This window comes from Lepidochelys kempii, chromosome 4 (assembly GCF_965140285.1).
Source record: "Lepidochelys kempii isolate rLepKem1 chromosome 4, rLepKem1.hap1, whole genome shotgun sequence".
NCBI classification, from domain to species: Eukaryota; Metazoa; Chordata; order Testudines; family Cheloniidae; genus Lepidochelys; species Lepidochelys kempii.
The window spans coordinates 65,060,745-65,079,424 of record NC_136383.1 but is presented as its reverse complement, the minus strand read 5'-3'; the positions used below and the strand labels follow the sequence as shown (position 1 = coordinate 65,079,424).

Genomic DNA, 18,680 nt, shown 5'->3' with positions numbered 1-18,680 from the left:
GAGAGGGGTGTATTCAGAGGTGTATTCCTGACCGTCCGGAGTCTCTCTTGGGTATGTTACCTGTCGGTCCGGGCTCACAGTATGGTATGCTTCCCTGTGAGCGGCTGGAATAGTTTTTACAGGGTATTTCCCGTCACCTTGCCTTGCATTGTGACAGCTTTTTATCCCTTAGCATCAAACTTCGGATCAAATCCTTGGAGAGAGCAGGAGAGGTCTGTGTGATCCCGAGGAGGGGGAGGGTTGGGTTGCGTTGCAGGGCTGTGTGCTTTTTCTGCCTGCCTTTAATTTCTCCATCCCCACCCCTAGAAGCACAGGTTAGCCTCTCCGGGGATCCTTTTGTTTTAAAGGCGGGGGGAGCCTGAGCACAGAGAGGGTAAACCGGTGTCTTCTCCAGCTGATGAGCTGTCAGGGAAAGACAAGCGCGGTCACTGTCAACTTCATCTGCTACCCCTCCCCGCCTATCTTCATGCAATCCCCGCTGGAGAGATGAGGAGGGAGGGAGTCACAATCGCACAGCAAACACAGCTTCCTTTAATCCGATCCCAGGGGGCGATTTGGGGGCTGGAGACTCTGGTGGCTTCTCTATCGAGAATAAGGAGCATCGGCATTTTCCCTTTCGAGCCGTTGTAGCGCCACAAAAAGAAAAGTGACACCGAACAAGGCGCTGCGGCGAGGTCTGAGTCTGTGGCTGAGTTTATTATCCCAGTGCCTTTCTTGATTGGAGAACGGGGAGGAGAGAACACATTCCTCCAGCCTGTACCTCCACCCGAGGAAACCTACTGAAGTCCCAGCGTGCTTGGAGTTGTACGACCTCTGCTGTTGACATGAAAATGTAGTTAATGTTTACAGCAAAACCAGTCCTGTCTTTCAGCAGGTCACGGCAAAGTCATACTACTGGGAGTAGATAAGTCCTCGTTGCCGGCACTAAATACTTCTCAATAGGGCTTCTGGTTCTTGGGAGTGCTACTGTCTTTCAGCACAGACAGTTTTCTGTTAAAACACAAAATACAACAAAAGCAGTTTGGCTAGGGGCCTTACATATCACGGTGACAGGAGGCATTTCAAATCCTCAAATAGACCGGGGAGATTAGACAGACTGGATGAAGCTATGTGGTAAAGATATTATTAAGCGATAACACTGAGGTGGATGGACGTCTGCTATTAAGCTATCTGGAAAAAATCAAAGTAGTCAAACTTTGGCTAGTGGATATAAATCACCAAAGCCTGGCTACATTAATTAGCGATTTTAAATGTGAACGTATTGCTAATAATGATTGTAGAGAATCCGTTGCAGAAATGGAACACAAAGCCAGCTGAGCTGAGTTTGCGATTTAATTTATGCGTGAGCCTCGTTCACTTTTGTCATCTTCCTGTTGACTATCTGGGGCCCAGTCCTGCAGTCCTCACTCTGGCAACGCGTTCAGGTCTGTCTGAGTGAAGAGTACGGGATCTGAACCCTAGCATATATCAAACAGACGTAAGGCCAGTTCCCTGGTGAGAGGAAAACCTCCCTCCTCTGAAGACTTATCTAAATCTCTGTGTTTGTGGTTACTAGTGTGTTTGCAGTTACTATTTATGCCGACTGTCATTTAAAGTAACTTCACCCCATGGAGGTATCTTAAAATAAAGTGGATTTCAGCAATATATGCTCCGGCGGCTTTCATGCTCATTGAAGATCACATTTGTGACAACGACATTATGGAGCTGTGATTCAGGAACCATTAACATGGCGTAAACTGGCAATACTCCCTCCTACAGCTCCGAGGTTAAGCATCCAACATTGTAAATAGAGCGTCTGAGATTTGGCAAAGGGAACATTCCAGATTGGACAAGACCGTTGCTAACTGCAGGTTGTAGCTGAGGTGTGTCAGTTTCTTGTTGACTTCTTTCCCCTCCCCCCAACACACATGCCTGAGTTTCTGTGATTTAATAGCCTGCAGCTTTTGCGAAGGAGGGGCTTATTTAACCATGTCTATTTGTGTTGCATAGGTAAATATTGATCGCTCCCCCCCCTCTTTTTTGGCAAACTGTTTAATTTTTGCTTTTTTATTTTCTTTCCTTCCCCCGCCCTTTGTTCTTCTCTGCTAGATAGCACTTCTGTCTGAGATTAAAGTGATCAGAGTTGCTGATTTGCCTTTGACCCAATGTCAGCGGCACGTTAGTGACCAGCCGGTCAACAGTAGAAAATCAATTAGGTAAGGAACTATGTTTTGCAGTAACTTTTTCATCACTGTTTACTTATGTCAGATTGGGCTTGTCCTTTGTATTTTATAGCTGAATAGCTTTGTTAAAATAAGAGAGATGCCATTAAACACATGCCAATTTGAGAAAACAACAGAATAGATCATAAGAAACATATTTAAAAGAATGTAAGGGTTAAAGGTTCAATCGGTCGTAAACTGAGCTCACTTTGTCAACGACATAATTGTCATGTGTTAGATGTCACTTGTTTTGATAGTGAACTATCGGCAACTGTTCTCTCTCTCACTTGTAAATATTTCGTAACATAATGGAGCTTTCTTTCTTTCTTTCTTTCTTTCTTTCTTTCTTTCTTTCTTTCTTTCTTTCTTTCTTTCTTTCTTTCTTTCTTTCTTTCTTTCTTTCTTTCTTTCTTTCTTCCTTCCTTCCTTCCTTCCTTCCTTCCTTCCTTCCTTCTGTATCCCGCACTTCCTACTGAGGCAAAACTTCTCATCGTCTCCAATAAAGAATTTCCTCTGAGTCAGGGGCGCGGGATCTAGACCTTAATTTTGGTAATTCGCCTTCCAGTCTCTATTTACATTCTGGGCATGGTGGACTTCCACAATCTGGAGAGCGATTACAAACATTGTGCGCACATGTACTCTCCTAGCATAGATTAGGATCCATTAACCCCCCTTTCTTCCTCCCTCAGTTTTAGTGATACAGCTTCCTTTTGCACGTGAAGAAGTGTAGGATTAAGATCACAGTAATGGCAGAGCACGCAGGCTAAGGGGCCAGGCATTTCGCAGAACTGCTTGCGCTGCTGTTTAGCAGTGAGTCAATCTCCTCCTAAACCCCACAGCCCCGTGGCGAAGACAGTTAACCACGGAAACCGTTTCACGACAACCATTCTATTTTAAAAAAGCTTTGGGGGAATAATTCGACTGAAAATGGTTGATGCTTGGGAAGGGTGAGAGGTGGGTATGGCTGAGGGCTGTAGGTTTGGGAGCGATCCCTTTTTCTCCTCTGAAGCCCCAGAATGGAGGGGACGTAGAATCCCTTAAAATGGTCGTCTTCTCCGTCTAGCCTTGTCTTATAGCCAGAGTCGCTTATACAAACAGAAATTCCTCCTTGCCTCCATTACGACCTTGACACTATACCTACATCCTCACTTTCTAGTTTGTCAGCAGCACGCGCTCATTCTCATCTGTACAGTTCTTCAGCTCGGCACAAAGCAGTCTCACGCTGGCACACTCAGAGAAAGAACTCATGTCACCAGGCCTGGAGAGGCAACTACATTCAAGGGAAAGATTGTGAAACTCCTGATTTGCGTTGGCCCACCCACATTGTTCCAGTCCCCCTTTCGACAGTTCTTCATCCTGGCTGGCAAACGCGTGACATGAAACTAGAAGGACAATGTACGTCTGCTTCTGTTCCGCCTCTGAAACGATCGTCCCTGTTATACTTTCGGTTATATTTAGCATAAGTTAAGACCATAAGTGTCCTTCCCCCGTGATCAAGCGCCCTCCTCCTAATGCATTCTCATGCGTATGTCTAAAGGACTCGTCTGCTTCCTAGCGTTGGGTGCAACCCACCAGCTGGGAAACTCTTCCAGCTCCACGTGCCGTCAAGTCATATAAGAGAGAAATCAGCCTATATTCTTCACTGAGAATTTAAGGCTCGGGATGCAGGGCGCAGGGAAGTGACTTCTCCGTTGGAGTCTATTCGCAGCAGGACAGCTCTGCTCCGTACAGATACTCATCGTCCTGCTCTTCCGCGTGCTGAATCTCGGCCTGCTTTTTGGTCTGTCCGTGGTGCTGATGAAAATTCTTCTCGGGTCGTCCGTTCTGCTTACGGGCAAGTCTTCTTCTCACCTTCCTTGGTGCTTTCTGCTCCAGAGCGAGTGGCTCTGCTGGCCGTATTTCTAAGTCAGTTGGGTGGATGCTGCCCCGAGGTGGATAAGCATTTGAAATGGTGGAGAATACTCCATTGGCATTGCTTGTACGGGGTCCTCATGGCGAGTGTTTGATGTAGGGTAGTCTGTAAAACCAGTTCTGTTGTGGGGAGCATGCTTACTGTCTGAGACCACTTGGTCTGTTTCGAGGGTTATGAACAAGGACTCACATACCCTGTCCTGCCGAAAGAAGGGCCAATCTCTCTCCATGCTCATATCCGCTTCCTTAGCATCATAAAGTTATGGCGCCATTAAAATGATCAAAAATAAACACATGTGCTCTTTTCCCTTCGCAGATTGTACAAGGTTATCAAGGAAATGAAGTGACAGCTTTTGGTGAGATCCCGCTGCTTGAGTGATGAGAACATTTTGAGCTTCTGAAACCATTCGGAAGAAACTCAGTGCAGTCGAGACCAATGCAGGGCATGGACCCAAGTTTCAACAATATGAACACATCATTTCTTTCCTCTGCTGGGAATCAGTCCATGCATCTGAACTTTTCAGAGAAGAATTCCAGAATCATACACTTCCAAGATGAAGATTGCCACATGCCATTGGCCATGGTCTTCACCTTGGCTCTGGTTTATGGGGCTGTGATCATTCTTGGCGTCTCTGGAAATCTGGCCTTAATTATCATAATCTTAAAACAGAAGGAGATGCGCAATGTTACCAACATCCTTATTGTCAATCTTTCCTTCTCAGACCTTCTAATGACCATCATGTGTCTGCCCTTCACCTTTGTATACACTTTAATGGACCACTGGATTTTCGGGGAGGCCATGTGCAAGCTGAATCCTTTTGTGCAGTGTGTCTCAATCACAGTCTCGGTTTTCTCTTTGGTCCTCATCGCGATTGAACGCCATCAGCTGATCATCAACCCTCGAGGATGGAGGCCGAATAACAGACATGCCTACCTAGGGGTTGCTGCCATCTGGATTCTAGCCGTGGCTTCCTCCTTGCCTTTCCTGGTTTATCATGTATTAACTGATGAACCCTTCAAAAATATAACAATCGATGAATATAAGGACAAATATGTGTGCTTGGACTTGTTTCCTTTGGACACTATCAGGCTTTCTTATACCACAGCTCTGTTGGTGATACAGTACTTTGGACCACTTTGTTTTATATTTATTTGCTACTTAAAGGTAAGAGAGAATCTATTTTATGATCTCTCCTTATTTCTGTCTGATTTCTGTTTGTCCTTGTAAAGAATTGCCTCTGGGCTAAATGATTCTATATTTTTCTTTGTTGTTGTTGAATTTTGTTTTCTGCAGATATACATACGCTTAAAACGAAGGAACAACATGATGGACAAGATGCGAGATAATAAATACAGATCCACTGAAACCAAAAGGATCAACATCATGCTGATCTCTATTGTGGTTGCATTTGCAGTCTGCTGGCTACCTCTTACCATTTTTAATATTGTGTTTGACTGGAATCATGAAATTCTGCCTGCTGCCACCTGCAGCCACAATGTATTGTTCTTGATTTGTCACCTCACAGCCATGATCTCTACCTGTGTGAACCCTATCTTTTATGGATTCCTCAACAAGAACTTCCAGAGGGACTTGCAGTTTTTCTTTCATTTTTGTGATATTCGCTCCAGGGATGACGATTATGAGACTATAGCCATGTCCACCATGCAAACAGATATTTCAAAGACCTCTTTGAAGCAAGCAAGCCCAGTAGCATTTAAAAAAATAAATAATGATTATGATGAAAAAATATAACCCCCCCACATCCAACCCAAAGTGTTGTCAGTGTGGTCACAGGTGATATGGGCCCAAGGAAAAGCACAAATTTGTAACAAAATGGGTAATGATTTTTCTTTTTTTAAGGAATTCTTGTGTCACTTTGAAATTATATGCTGTGCATTTCCCCTGATTGCTGATTTAATATTCACAGTAGTTATATTTGAATCATACTATAAGACATTGTTGGACCTGCTTCTATTTAGGGTTTTCATCAGAGTTGCACAGTTATGCATGTCTGTACTAAGATTTATCTATTGTATTTATCAAAAAGGAATATTTTTTCAGCAGTGTGAATATATGCAAATCCATCGGAAACAACAGTGGTCTGAATGAGACTATCACTAAAGAAGACATCTAGTCTGGCATAAAATTAGATCACTCTGATTTGAAGAGTTTTATTTTTTTAAATCCAGTTTTAGAGCAGTATTAAATAAAACCCCATTTGCTGGAATAATCAGACAAGAATGACTCCCTCACAAAGCCACAGATTAAATTAAATGGTGACATGCATATGCATTGTTGATAGAGATAATTTGTGCTTTAATCAATTAGGATCAAAGAAAGACTTAAGGGCCAATTTCTGTTCTTATTTACACTAGTGAAAATCCAGAGTAATTCCACTGAGTGCAATGGAGTTACTCCAGCTTTTCACCAGTGTAACTTTTAGCAGAATTTGGCTCTTAATCTTGTCTTTGAATTTGATCCTAACATATTACAGCTAGATTTAATAATGTGAACAATTTTTTCATTGAAAAACCAAAATTTAACATTTTCATTTGCTAACATCTGAGGGAATCAGGCTGTTAGCATGAAGTTTGCCCCTAACCCAAGACATACACACCATTTAAATGCTACTTACGCCCTTTTTTGAGGACCTAAGTGGTGTTTAAGAGCCAGCCCTCTGCACAGGGTGGAATTTCACCTTCAAAGAATACTTTGAAAATCAGGTCCACTAGTAAAAATATATGGTGGTCCTGGCTATCTGAAATGTTAATAGTAATTACTTTACTAGTCTATATTAATAATGTAGAGCTGTATTCTTCCATCAGATACAATGATGTATTTCTGGACTTTCTCCAACACAATGAAGGAGTTGATCCAGATTTCCACCATTGTAAAGGAGGGCATAATTTGGCTTGAAATTTTTGTTGGCACATTTGGCTGCCATACACCCATTCCATCTGTTGATCAATGGTGTTTTCACCCGTGGAAGCCACTCATTATTTGCCCAAATGTCCACAATACAGTTCTCTGAATTATTACATTTGTTAAAAGGTTTCTCAGCTATAAATCTCCAGAATATAGGCATACAGGGCTAGATCCTCTGCTGATGAAAATCTACATAGCTCCACTGAAGTAAATGGAACTACAACAATATCTAGCAGAGAATCTATGCCATAAAGTACTTTTCTGTCTAAGTCAGTGCCTATACAAGTAATCAGCTTGTTTAATACAAAGAATAGACCTGATTCTTGTTTACACTAAGATTCCTTGAAACTATTTTGGCAGTATAAAAGGGCCTAAAAGTAGGTGTAATGTAAGTATAGCACACATGGAAATTAGGCCTGGCATCTCTAAACATAAAGGATCTCTAAGTATGATGTTGAATTTAATATACTCAAAATTTGATAGGAATAGATGATTAAGATATGAAAATATTTTATTTTGCCAGTGTTCAAAAGTCAAAAAATAATGTTGTGCCTTGTGCAGTCTTATAAATAATGTATTATATAGAATGTTAAGGTAACAGTGTGTCCTTGTGCTATTATAATTTCATGTATCTCTTTATTTTAGGATCATTTCTTAAAATTTGGGAATGTTATTATGAGGGCGATGAGAGTAATGAGACCACTACTGTACATATATATTGTATCCAGAAGAGAAAATTTTGTTTTAGGGGTTTGGCCACTTTTGTGTTTCATATGTTTTTCCTTTTTTCTGTGGTCATCTCTGGTGAGACATTGCTAATAGTTTAACAATGGGCTTCTATTAATATTTCCCCTTTCTTCTGTGATAAATGCCATGACTTGGGGTAAACATTCTCACAGGGAGAAACAGAGCATGACTGGCAAATCCATCCTTGTTTTTCCCATTTAAAAAAAAACCACTTTCTTGTAACCATACAGAAGGCAGGAGACAAAAGTATTTGGCAAACTAACATATTCATGTACCTGCAGGAGATGTTTATACAGTTTCCTCTGTGTTTGGCTCCACTAGCGCAAAGCAACTCTAAAGCTATTATTGCCTGTGATGCAAATAGGAAAGTGGGGTAACCCAGGGTGCTGGAACAATTTGTATAGTGGGGGGGCCGAGAGCCACTGAACCAAACTGCAAACCTTGTATATGATGGAAACCACTTCAAGCCAGGGGGTGCGGCAGCACCCCCAGCACACCTAGTTCCAGCACCTATGGAGGTAACAGCTCCTATGCCAGCCCTTCCTTGTGGTTGGTGTAGGACTTATGAACAAAGCAAAGCAATCCCTGAGGACTGTAACAGCCTCTTGAGACTGTTGTCAGTGTGTATAAATGACAGCTGTCTTATAACTGTTCTAGCAATCTACTAGAATACTTTGAGGGGATAAAAAAGCATGTGGGCAAGGGGGATCCAGTGGATATAGTCTGTTTAAATTTCCAGAAAGCCTTTGACAGGATACCTCACCAAAGGCTCTTAAGCAAAGAAAGCTGTCCTGGGATAAGAAGGAAGGTCCTCTCATTGGTCAGTAACTGGTTAAAAGATAGGAAACAAAGGGTAGGAATAAATGGTAAGTTTTCAGAATGGTGCAAGGTAAATAGTGGTGTCCCCTAGGGATCTGTGCTGGGACTAGTACTGTCCAACATATTCATAAATGATCTGAAAAAAAGGGTGTAAACAGTGAGGTGGCAAAATTTGCAGATGACACAAAACTACTCAAGATAGTTAAGTCCCAGGCAGACTGTGAAGAGCTACAAAAGGATCTCTCAAAACTGGGTGTTCTGGGCAACAAAATAGCAGATGAAATTCAGTGCTGATAAATGCAAAGTAATGCACATTGGAAAATATAATCCCAACAATACATAAAATGATGAAGTCTATATTATTAGCTGTTACCACTCAAGGAAGAAATCTTGGAGTCATTGTGGATAGTTCTCTGAAAACATCCACTCAATGTGCAGCAGCAATCAAAAAATCTAACAGAATGTTCGGAATCACTAGGAAAGGGATAGATAATAAGACAGAAAATACCATATTGCCTCTATATAAATCCATGGTACAACCACATGTTGAAAATTGCATGCAGATCTGGTCACCCCATCTGGAAAAAAAGATATCTCAGAACTGGAAAAAGGTACAGAAAAGAGCAACAAAATGATTGGGGGATGGAAAGCTGCCATTTGAGCAGAGAATAGTATGACCGAGACTTCTCAGCTTGAAAAAGAGATGACTAAGGGGGGATATGATAGAGGTCTATAAAATCATGATTGGTGTGGAGAAAATAAATAAGGAAATGTTATTTATTCCTTCTCATAACATAAGAAGTTTGGGTCACCAAATGAAATTAATAGGCAGCAGGTTTAAAACAAACAAAAGGAAGTATTTCTTCACACAACACACAGTAAATCTGTGGAACTCTTTGCTAGAGGATGTTGTGAAGGTCAAGACTTTAACAGGGTTCAAAAAGAATTAGATAAGTTCATGGAGGATAGGTCCATCAATGGCTATTAGATAGGATGGGCAGGGATGCAAAGCCCTGCGCTGAAGTGTCCCTAGCCTCAGTTTGCCGGAAGCTGGGAATGGATGGCAGGGGATGGATCACTTGATGATTGCCTGTTCTGTTCATTCCTCCTGAAGCACGTGGCATTGGCCAATGTCAGAAGCTAGGACACTGGACTAGATGGACCATTGGTCTGAGCCAGTATGGCTGGTCTTATGTCTTATACCTGGGAGCCAGCCTGGTGAACAGCCAGCCCAGCATCAGGTCACCTTTGAACTCTTCCCCCTTCCTTCCCCAAGAAGCGCTGTGTACTCTTCAGCCGAGGATATAGCCCAGTATATTTTTCAGGAACAACATATATTAACAGTACAGTTTGTTATTTGGAATGGTGGAGGGAAGTGAAGACATTGCAGAGAGAATTATGGGCATGAGAAGGTTCCTCATTTAGGACAATGTGTTTGCTAATGCCTGACACCTGCTAGGGCATTTCAAAGGCAAAATCTTTACTCTTCAGAGTATTTTTATGTAGGGCTGGAAGAGATCTTAGGAGGTCATCTAGTACATCCTCATGCTGAGTCAGACCAAGAAAACATAGAACATCCCTGACAGGTGTTTATTTAAGCTGTTCTTAAAAACCTCCCATCACAGTGATTCCACAACCTTCCTTGGAAGCTTGTTCCAGAGCTTAAATACCCTTATAGTTAAAACATTTTTCCTAATATATAACTTAAATCTCTCTTGCAGCAGATTAAGCCAATCTCTTCTTGTCTCACCTTCAGTGGACATGGGGAACAGTTGACCACTGTCCATGTTATAACAGCCCTTAACATATGTGGAGACTATTTGCCCGCCCCTCAGTCTTATTTTCTCAAGACAAACTACACCCAGGTTTTTAAACATTTCCTCATAGATTATCCTAACATTCACCTTCACTTTCATGTCAATATTTTGACAACAGGGTCCCCCAATGCTAGCAAGAGACGACCCCTCCCCGCCACCTGGCAAATCACTGATCCTGTTCTTCATTTTCAGATTTCCTTCCCTGTACTGCTACTTCCCTCATCCTGTACCAGCCAAGTTCCCTTGTATGAGAGCCATTCATCCAAGGTAATGTTGTCCACATGAATTCCACAGTTTCACATTTAGTTTCACATTTACCAAAGCAACAATCACACAATTTTGAGATTAGTTTTTTTATTGTGTGGTACTGTCCACTTGTAACCCACAACCTATCCTGACTTCTAGACAAAACTCTGTGAAAATTGCTTTTGTTCTGACTTCCAGCCAGGTAGAATGTTTTAGAGAGAGAGAGAGAGAGGAATCAATATGGCATTCTTATTACTTATTCATTTATGTATGGTACATACAAATCCAAACTACAGCCTTAAATGATACATTGAATTATTTAATAAAAATCTAATAGCCTCCCTTTGTTTGGTCATTTACATTATCTTAGATTCCTGTCCCCACAGCAACAAACATTTTGCTTTTGTTTTTTAACATTCAGTATTTTTATGATTGATAGCAGATAAAATATTACCATATGTGGTTACCATGTTAATAATTATCTGTGTTCAGATTAATAGTCCCATATTCCTCATTTTCAAAATACTTGTTATTGTGCATTCTGATCTACTGCCTTTGTGTCTTCATAAAGAAGGACTACATGAAGATATAAAAGGAATAATTGATTTATTTGTTTCTAGGCTAACACCTACTGTTGGTGTGATGGAAAGTAATCTTGTATGAGGCCTTTAACTAAGGACTGTATTTTATGGTTACAATTAAAAAAACTAAAACAATTCCCCTGATTTTTAATCCCTTTGAATCCATCTCTGAAAATTATGTTTAAACCTGGGGAAAAAAATTTCCTACATAACTGGACCCATCTGACCTGGGATATTTGCTAATTATGTTCAGGACTGACCATTCAGAAGGCCAGTGGCTTGAGTGTCCAGTGCTGATCCTGCCATCTTACGATAATGGCCCAATTCAGCAAGACACTTACACATCATTGAAGTCAATGGAACTCCTGAGCATAAGGTTCAACATGTGTTTAAATGCCTTGCTGAATGATGTTCAAAAGCTTTTCAGCTGGCCATTAGGATCAATCACCAATACAAAGAAGCTGCTTGAGATCCTACTACTACTATTGTTAGTGAGGAGGAACCAGATCCCTTCCACCTTGATCCTGTATGTAAATATTTTTACTTAAAAATTATTACAGAACTTCCATGAAGTGACATGGTGGGACATATGCTGAAGATGCCATGGAAGATGAATATCAGCTAATTCCAGTTCAGGATGTATGATCAGCATCTAGTAGAAATGATCAACTTCTATATAAAATGTCAACATTTTAAGTAAAATAAATTACCCACCCACAACTAACTTGCCATTGCACCTCTTGTTCTAACATCAGTTTTTCTTAAAAGAAGAAAATTCTTGATAAATATTGACCCTGTTTATAACCAGGGTTTTTAGTAGGAATGAGTTCTACCAGCAAAGTCTGGATCTTGACCTGTATCTAGACCCCAATTCAGCAAAACGTTTGGGCACATGCTTTAATCCAGCCCTGTTCAGTAAGGCCCTGATTCAGCAAATCGCTCTAACTGAGGTCAATGGGACTTAAGCACATGCTTAAAGTTAAAGATTTTCTTAACTGCTTTGCTGAATAGGAATGGACTAGTGAATCAGGGCCCCAGATCTGTCCCAAATATCATAAGGATTTGCTTCTTGGGTTTAGTTTCAGCCTTTTATACAGGTAAGTTCAAGTCATAAACTTTGGATCTAGAGTTGGATCTGGAGTCCAAAGCCTGAGGATGTTTTGATCCATGGCTTTTCTTCAGGTCCTTTTCTAGTTTTTAGCCGTAGAGACTCTAACCAGCTGGTTTGCGGTGAATGGAAGAAATAAGAAATATGGATTTTACCTTTCTCATTTTTACAGTATATATTACAGTACAGAACGTGCTCTCAGATAACACCTCTGATTTATGCAGTTGAAAGGAATTTGGCTGGATGGAGGGGGTGTAGAGGGAAGAGATGCTAAATTATACTCAAATGATAAGTTGCATTGACAGTCTTTTTCTCGGCTAAAGGATATAGATCAAAATCATGACTGATCTACCATGTTCTTTTCATGTCTAAATTATTTGATATTCAGTTTTTGCCTCTCTAAGGTGAAAAGACAAGTACTGAGTCATTACCAGTGTGTGTTTGAAAGGAAGATATGTTCTTCTTTGCATCAGTTTTACTGAAGTCCAAATGTTTTGGGATGTCATGTAATTTAAGAAAGGAAAAAACTATAACCAACTCACATCTTTTATGCTCTAATTTGCCTGTTGCTGATGCTGATACATATTAAATGACATTTTTGTTAAAAAATAGCACTATTGGTCTTATGTAAGCTAAAAAATTAAAGAAGGTACAGGGTTAAGGCTGTCAATATGTTGCACTTAAGTTCTGTTCTGGGAAGGGATGCTTTCCTGAATGGGCCTTATACTGTGTCATGTGTTTGTAAAACCCAGGCATGGCAGGATCAGTTCAGCACAGAGAATTCCTGTTTATCACAACACTTTATTTTCCATGTGCATATCAGGCTATGAGCAGATTTCACAGATCCACACTGCCCTCAGAAATGTATGCCAGATATGTCTGTTTCAGACTGTTGCATGGGTGTAATTTACGCTGAAATCTCCAATGCCCAATCAGTCTACTACTAATTTTGGAGATCTTCAAACAAGAACAGATATATCTGACATAACATACATTTTGAAAGACAGAAGAAAAACAGCAGAACAACAGTTAATCATTAATTATTGCATTTTTTGAAATATGTATATGAAGATTTGAGGGCAGAATCAAGCACTAATTGAGGCCAGCAAGCTGTCATATAAATGGTTGGTGGGGCATTGGAAAGCATGCCCAAGCAGTGACCTCTAACAATTACATTTCTCTGTTACACCATTTTAAAAAAGAGAGAGATCCTCACAACTGCCAGGCAAGACAACTGATAACCTGTTACAACTTTCCATCTCAGGTTTACCTGGATCTCATTACCAAGGCCAAAGAAAAAAACCATTTTGGCATTAGCAGAAAAGTATATTCTACAGTGCAGCCCTTGACACTGGCAAAACATTGAGTTCAGTTTCTTTCACTTCTACAGGGTGAGGGCAAACTATTTTATGGCAGGAGCAGAGCCCTGGCCACCTTAAATCTCCCTTGTTCTTATTCTCACTGATGCGGCGTAGCTCTTTTTTACTTTTATTGCTGATGTCTGTGAAAAGGTGTTTCTTGGAGGAGCCTCAGGTTTCTGTGTTGAGTATTCCTTATGCCACAAGTGTTTCAATATATTGACCGTGAGGTTGGTTATTTCTGTGGAAATGCTATTGGGGGTTTGATGGCTGAATCTCATTTTGGAGACAAAATTTATCTACTAACATGTTCCATTTTCTTCCTCGTTTTATTTTAAGATTCTTTACATGTGGTCCTTTTGCTTTATAAATCTTTCACCTAATGGAGAAGCTTGTATACTTATGTGGGGTAGAAAGGGGTAATTTTAAATTGTTGCAAGCTAAGTAGTTTTACTTTAAAAAATACTAAAACTATTTAGTCCAGAGAATCAAGAAATGGTGGGCCAGCTCTTAGTACGTGTTTCTCTTACTGCCAAACCAGGAAAACCAAAATAAAAAGATGAAATAATTAATGAAGGTTATTTATAAAACTATCTCAGAGATGTGAGTCCCACTACTTTAGTCACAGAAATTCTTTTGCATACCTTAGGGGACACCATGATATGCAACATAACCACACTTATTAACCATGCTATTTATTATTAAAGAAAAGAAAAGAAACCATTAAACAATACAAAACAAATTACAGAACACAACTGATAAACTGGTTAGTTCTGTTACAATCTCTTCTATATGCCTCTTTGTAGAGAACTTTTAGAAGAGATTTCACATTTAAAAGTGAAATCAGGATGTACTTCATTTGGTAAATTAAGACCAAAGTATATTGTTTCCCAAAGTTATTGTCAATTTAGTCTTAGTTTCTTACTAGATACTTAAAATTGTTTATGTATGGACAAAATAATGTGTTTAAGGGCAGGTGATACCTGTCTTGTTGTTATTAACAACCAGCCAGTTTATAATTGGGCAAAATAAACAATTTTATGAAATCTAAGAAAATATTTAAATCAGTTACTTAGAGGAAGCCATTTAAGGATCTTCAAGACAAGCCAATTATGAGTATTAAGAAACTTAAATCTGCAATTTCTTGGTTTGCCAATGGTTAGCCCCTGTCTCCTCTCCAGGAATACATAGTCTAACCATGTGTTGATTAACAGGAGAAACTGTTAGTATTTTAAGTTACAACAGAATTTCCATAGCTAAACAAAATGATTACAAGAGTTTTAAAATCTAATCCAGTGTTTTAGTTAATTTTCTTTCACCAATCCATGTTAAAGTTTTGGGGCGCTTTTCCTAGAATTGGTTTCTTCTTTAGTCCTCTCTGTTCTTGTTAGGTCTCTGTAGTAGCTTGCTTGTAGAGATGGACAGGATGACTTGTGGCATGCTTGCTGTTTAAGCAGGGTAGCAGAGGGTGTGTGTGTGTGGAGGTACCCACTTCAGAGTTTTATACCATTCTACTTCCTATTCGCTTGAAATTATAGAAAAGCCACTTTCAGGTTTGTTTAGACTCCAAGTTGATTTCTGTTCATTGGCTCAGTACTTTCATAGGTTATCCTTAAAAGCCTCTTTATCTTATGAATATATAATTTATTAATGTATGTATGCATTGGGATTGTAATTCTTTCTTGGCAGTTATAGTTCCTTTGTCTTTGTGGTGAGAGATTCTCAGACAACTTTAAGTTTAGAGTTTTAACTCTTTTTTTATGCAGTCCATTTTCTGAGATATTCCTTCTAAATTTAAACTTAAAACTTATGGTTCTTAAAACTGTTTTTTCAAAAATTCAATGATTTTTAGAGTGTGTTTATCTTAAATAGCTTTTAAAGAAGTTGTTGAGTCTTCATAACAATTTTTGAGAGATTATTCTTCTTGTTTTCCTAATATGGCTTGAGCACTGCCAATAATTAAATCCCCATTAAAATAAATATTCAATACCTGAATGGCTTCTTACATTACTAATTGGTTTAGCAAGATCTTTAGATTACAGGCTGGTCCCGTGATACTGAGGCCTATTGGCGGTTCACTACTCTGTGTCAGCAACTTCTATCAGGCCTGACAAACTCACTGGACCTAACATGTTGCTGTCATAGTATTTATCTATAAAGACTGTCTTGTAAGGTATTTAATGAAAGCTGGTAATATCCTGGTCACTCATATCATTGTGAAATGTGTGTATTAACATTATATGAGAAATTAAGGATACTCACTGATATTATGCTTTAAAATCTGTAACCAAACAAAGAGAGAATAGGTTTTCTTCCAGACAGGAGGAAAGATATTTATATTAGTGGCAGAGAGATAACTGAAGCATTGTGAAAACAAGATCAAAAGAAGCCCCATTTGCAATAAGTCATCAGGAAAAGCCAGGTTGACTGGGGGATATGAAACCATCATGAGAAACCAAGGCCACAAGGCGGTGTCTTGTCTCTGGGGTCAAAACAATGATTTTTGGGGAACTATAAGCACAAAAGATATTTTGTTATCCATCTTTGAGGGAACAAAGAGATCAGTGGTCTTTGCATCCATGAAAGCTGGATCCTGGCCCAGGGAGGCCTTGTGATTCTGAGAGGAGGCTTTAGGTGAGAAAACCACCCTAGACAAAGATTGTAGCCTGTAAAGTTGTAGCCTCTAGAAATCATATTATACTTTTATTTTATTTATGACAATTTTCTGATTTTTTTAACTTTGCTTAGTATCACTTGAATCTCTATTCTTTATTAATACATTTAGTCCTGGTTTTATTTTAAGTTCATCTCAGTGCAATATATAATAGTAAAGTGTGCTGAGCTAACAGGCTGGTGTCTAAACTGCCTCTCTGGAGATAGCAGTCTTTGTAATTTCTGTGAGTGTCCAGTGAGAGGGGCTGGATACTGCAGCGGAACACTCCTCCAGGGAGTCTGGGAACTGAAGAGCAACAAGTTAGAGTTTACAAAGCAAAGTGTGGGCTGGCAGAATTCTAAGCAGTTTGTTTGGCCGGTTAACTAACTGGGATGGCAGGGAGCTGACACTTAGTGTAGCACCAGCAAATCTCTCTTTTGCTGAGGCAGATAGGTAACAATGTGACTTATAGTTCTGGACACCCCAGGAAAGCATCACTGGTACGTAAAGCATTTTACCATTTACATAGGAATGATGTTAGGAAATTATGTTAGGTGCTTTGCCTTTCGGTAAAATACTTGCATATATGCCATTCAAAATGATTTTCCATTTCAACATTAGAAATAAACAAAAGTTTAAAACATTTGCAACTACATATGTTTTTCCTAGAGGCTTTTCTGACTGCTGTTTTTAGAATTATTATAAAATTTATTTTCAGTAAGATATTTCTAGAATTCTCTGTGAATGTTTACTTAGAAGTTGTTCTCGTGAGGGTGAAAAAGCCAACTTTACATGAAGATTTACTGCTTTGTTAACCCAACCTTACGTTCTTTTTCATGTCAGATCTTTTCGTAAAGCATGAATGTTTACATGGTTTGTATTCTTGAGATAAGGACTACATTTGTACCAAACTGGTATTTATACAAGAGTGAGGTATCCTAGTCTAGATAAGACACTCTAAGGGTAATAAACATGGTTTTATGGCTAATGAGGGATATCTGCTTGACATTTGACTTGTCTTTGGGTGATAGTGGGACAGATTTCTGTTACCAATCTGCCTGAGGCATCAGGTGATCAGGCTGAGGCCACAGGATTGTTAATGGAGGAGATGATGGAACACACCAAGTGTCTAAGTTTTAAAGCTTTATTGATAAAATAATAAAATAACACCGGAGAGTGATGGGTGCTCCCCACATCACTCAGAGGAAGGAAGAAAGCATTAGTGCCCCAAGCCCTAACCCACTTTCATACTCACACCCGCACTACATGAGGCTGGCCAGACCTGGGTGTAACATAAGAAGAAGAGGGAGAAGGGTGGACGGGAGTTCTGTCATGTGTGCACAGGTCGTCCAGGGTCCGCTGTGATCTCCAAATTGCTTCAGCTCTCAGGAGGGTTTTAAGTCCTGGGCTCCTTTGGGGCTGTTCCATTCCATGACCTCTGTTCCTGGTGCTCTTTGTGCCAGTCCAAACCGGCTTTCTGTGGTCTTCTCCGCTTTCCCAAAACACAACGGCTCCAGGGACGCGAAGCTCTGCTACGCCCCTCGTTGTTTCGCCGGTGTTTTCCAGCTCTGCAGCCCTGGTTCAGTGTACTTTTTCTTTTCTCATAGCTGGCTGTGGCTAGGTGAGATAATTTTTCATCTAGCGCCGTGACCTTGGACTGGGGCCAGTGTCTTATCGTTGGACTGAGCTTGCTAGCTGCAGTGTTGAGTTAACCTGTTCTCTGCTCTCTTTCTCCTTCCCCCTTTGGCCTTTCGCAGCCTGCAAAAGAATCTTCCACTCCCCACTCACACCTTTGACCCTTCCCAAATTGCCCTGCGATGCTTGCAACAGCGTTAGCAATATACAATGCATATACAATGCTGATCTGCCTCCCCCAGGGTACCCCTTGGTGGTGGTGGTGGTGGTGGGGGCTCGGGTGTGACAATAGAAGCAGAGAGCACCTGGAATTTCTTTGATTAGCTTGAACATTTTGTAATATAACTAGCTAAACATAACATGCATTGTTATATTTCAAACATCCTGGCTCTAACTACTTGTAGCTATATCTTAATATTTGGTGAAGACACAGACAAATTTGTGATGAGATAACATCAAAAACAAAAGTAAGGTAATAGTTTTATTACTATCATTTTCCCATCAGTATTGAAGTCTCTCCCTCATACTCACCTATAGTTGTATGTATGTATTATATTTTGTTGTTTGTAGGATCCTCAGATATTTGACAATAAAAGTTCTTTCCTATATTTTTTTCTAGATTTAGCAAATGCTATATTTCAATAATGCCATTGCTGGAAAAGTCCAGGCTGCCTTTTG

General features: G+C 40.0%; 1 protein-coding gene across 4 annotated transcripts in view; it reads left to right on the top strand.

The window, feature by feature from the left end:
* Positions 1-18,680, top strand: part of NPY1R (neuropeptide Y receptor Y1) — an 87,670-nt gene that overhangs the window by 379 nt on the left and 68,611 nt on the right. Inside the window, exons 2-5 of one of the 4 annotated variants that reach the window (XM_073341518.1) lie at positions 2,093-2,195; positions 4,429-5,277; positions 5,407-5,950; positions 10,614-10,688. In XM_073341518.1, coding sequence (XP_073197619.1) covers positions 4,549-5,277; positions 5,407-5,865 — 1,188 coding nt within the window. In that variant the 5' untranslated portion in view covers positions 2,093-2,195; positions 4,429-4,548 and the 3' untranslated portion in view covers positions 5,866-5,950; positions 10,614-10,688. Of the gene's footprint in view, positions 1-2,088; positions 2,196-4,428; positions 5,278-5,406; positions 5,951-10,613; positions 10,689-18,680 lie in introns of those variants that run through there. The other 3 variants (XM_073341517.1, XM_073341516.1, XM_073341520.1) reach the window with 3 other exon arrangements.